General features: G+C 42.0%; 1 protein-coding gene across 2 annotated transcripts in view; it reads left to right on the top strand.

The window, feature by feature from the left end:
• The first annotated feature begins 294 nt into the window (after positions 1-294).
• The window catches only part of LOC106526992 (partitioning defective 3 homolog B), a 120,564-nt gene continuing 117,640 nt past the window's right edge, over positions 295-3,218 (top strand). The window contains exons 1-2 of one of the 2 annotated variants that reach the window (XM_014021738.1): positions 295-1,153; positions 1,253-1,404. In XM_014021738.1, the coding sequence (XP_013877192.1) occupies positions 1,288-1,404 (117 nt within the window). In that variant the 5' untranslated portion in view covers positions 295-1,153; positions 1,253-1,287. Of the gene's footprint in view, positions 1,405-3,218 lie in introns of both variants that reach the window. The other variant, XM_014021736.1, reaches the window with a different exon arrangement.

Genomic DNA, 3,218 nt, shown 5'->3' on the forward strand with positions numbered 1-3,218 from the left:
ACCTAAAGACAACAAGAGAATTGCATCAGGTAATTTCTATTGTGTTTGAGCAAATTATGTAGATTTTTTTGGTGGGTGGGTATTTTGATTAAATCAAATTATTGTGGGGGTCAAAACCCCCTAACCCCCCCTGCAAATTACACCTCTGCTGCTGCTGCTGCTGCCTGATTCACACCTGTTTGAGTTGGGAACATACTTTCTAATATCCAAGTGCAAACGTGCACAATGATACATTATGATACGGCGCGTAATTTACGCGCAGACCCAAAACGTACGCATTGTTGTGATACGGTGCGTAATTTACGCGCAAACCCTGAGCTTAGTGCAGATATTACTGCTTCACAGAGACATATACTTCGCAAAGTTGAGCTCGTAAGAGTTATGTTTGAGTTTTCAATTGGAGCGCTTCCCCTTTAAGAAAGTGACAGCAACAAGCGGCGCAGGAGCTGGTCAGGAACTGGTCAGGAACGGGACGCGGCTGTGCAGGAATTCCTACAAAAAAAAAAAAAAAAAACTTCGCCAAACTCCAAGTGGTTTACTTTCCCCTCCTCTTTTGTTTCGTTTTATTCCCAGTTTGTCGCTGAACCCAACCCAGACGCGTCCACGCTGCGTCTGTCGGTGAAGCAGATGCGAATCGACTGGAAAACAAAGCCAGAAGTTTTTGGAAACGATGCCCGAGCGGCTGCACCCCTCTCTCCAAACTTCAGCTAATGTGGCTAACGTTAGCTTAGCCCGCAGCGGCTTTCAACGCTCGTTGCGCGACTTTCTTCTATGAGCAAAACCMAAAAACTGTTGCGTCGTGGCGGGGAGAAACGGCGTGTTTGTTCCACTGAGTTGTCTGGAAGTGAAAGTTTTGACAGCAGCTTGCCTCAGGGTTGAGAGTATCGAGCTAATCGGTTAGCCTCTTCATTCTGATCACAAAAGAGGGAAAAAAAAAACACATAAGACACACCTCTCTTTGTGTGACAACTACATCATGAGAAGTCAGCWCTTCCAGGTGACTTTGCGTGTTGTGCGTGACCAGCATCACCTCCGCAGCTTCAGGAGGTGAGGAGAGGAGAGGCGACAGCCGCGGGGGGATAAAAACCTGCAGGATGTTCTGACTGTAGCCATGACCTGTGGAGCTCTGAGCATTCTGAAGAAGCTGGGCTGAGTTGTGCAAACTTTAGCACCAAATCTGCACCCATTTTTTTAAATTTAAATATATATATTTTTAGCACAAATCCCATCTTTTCTGCACTGTTTACAATAGTTCAGCTCTATCCGGAGGGCCTGGATTGTGCCATAATGAAGGTGACAGTAACTTTTGGACAAACAGGTGTGGTGGTGCCTTGCAAAGAGGGGTGGACTGTGAGAGACCTGATACAGCAAGCCACCCAGAGATACAGAAAACTTCTGGAACAGGTAAAAAGTTGAATAATAAATAAAAGAAACACCTGTTGTCTAACCCTACAGCTGCTCTGGTTGTTTTTTGCAAACATTTCTTCCATTGATGCTGCCTCAGTGATGAGAATATGAGCAAAAAAGCAATGAACATTTTTCTTTGACTATAACTTTGCCCTCGTCATCTACATTATTCATTTTTTATTATTCTGAAATAACAGCTTGGGATAATCATGAACTACAGAAGAGGGGTGAGATGGAGTTTTATGACTGTACTTTCATAACATTTGTCGTCCCTGAAGTCATAAGAGAATAGTCTAAAAGCTTCTTTCATTTTTAGATCATGAAAGAAGCATAAGATTTTTCGAGCCCCAAAGTCTTGGTGGAAATTAGACAAAGCCGCAGAGGTCTAGTTCTCCATAACTGCTGTATAAAAAATTAAAAGCGTATCTGATATGAACGGGGACGGTCCAGACAGGAGCAGGCGGGAGCCGTTTCCAATTTAGCTGCGAGTAAAATGTAAATGACTCTGTCTTGTGATTCTTTATACGACTGCTGTTGATTCCCWGCGCTGCTCTCGGGGCAGGAACCCCATGACCCCCATCAGACAAGCAAATCATCTCAGTGACTTGCTTCATATTGGGTCCATTATTCAAAAAGCACAGCGGTCATATGGATAGATAGGCTCAGTTTTGATTGAAGGAGAGATGTGTCGAAGCTATGTGTGTGTGTGTGTGTGGTAGAAGTTGGAGATGCCCTCATTTTTCCATCCTCTTTTTCGTGCTCCCCGTACCTCTTTTGCCTTTTAAGCTGCTTTTACCCGACCCATATATCACCCACTCAGTCCACACCGTTCTTATTTATCATTCTTATCTCGCCCGGTATTACAGCTTCTCTTCACCTCCCTCAAATGCTGCGCACACAGATAAAACCTTTGTTTCCCTTTCAGGTGAACGCTCCTTCCTCTTTGCATACTTCCTCCTTYATGAAACGGCTCAGTTCCACATAGAAATGGAGATGTATGGGTTTATTTTTTCAGGAACACGATCTGTGAGCTGATATGCGTAAATGGTAGAAATACATGACACACATGTTCTTTTTTAGTGCAGGTTCTCCAATTGTTAGCAATTCAATATTGATTAAGGTAGTTTGTGTTCAGCACTAAACACTGTTGTAATAAGGGCCAAGGGCCTCACACCAATGAAACCTAATGCTGTTTATCTACATTTTACATATTTATTTACTTATTTACTTTAAAATGAAAGAGCAAAATGATATAGTTTTAAAGTCTTTATTTCAGTTCTAAAAATTAGAGATAAAATAATACACATGGGGGCTGTACAATATATCGAAAATTTATCATTATTCCGATAACAGCCTGTGCAATATACATAGTGCAAGAACCTGCATAAACTGCAATAAATGACTGGCTCAAAATTTTGCATTGATGTGTTTTGTCACTCAGACAGAGGCTTGAAGTATTTCACCAATGAAATGAAGCCCTTCACACATTTGGCTAATTGGATGGATCTAGGGATGCACGATATATCGGCATTGACATCGGTATCGGCCGATATTGGTCATTTTTTAGAATTTCCGTATTAGCTCGATATGTAAAACGAGGCCAATATTAATGTCCAGTATTGATTTTTCATTTTCTTAGCTTTGTGTTTCTGTTTTGGTAGGTGAAATGTTTGGTAGAGTGGTATCAGTTCCATCATAATAGTGATATTAATGCTGCACAGCCAGGAATAACTTAAGTAGGGAGCCATGTCAGAGGTGTGGCTGTTTATTTACGGTATCAAAAAAAAACTAGTGCTAGGCAGTATACCGGT

This window comes from Austrofundulus limnaeus, unplaced genomic scaffold (genome assembly GCF_001266775.1).
Source record: "Austrofundulus limnaeus strain Quisiro unplaced genomic scaffold, Austrofundulus_limnaeus-1.0 Scaffold303, whole genome shotgun sequence".
Classification (NCBI taxonomy): domain Eukaryota; kingdom Metazoa; phylum Chordata; class Actinopteri; order Cyprinodontiformes; family Rivulidae; genus Austrofundulus; species Austrofundulus limnaeus.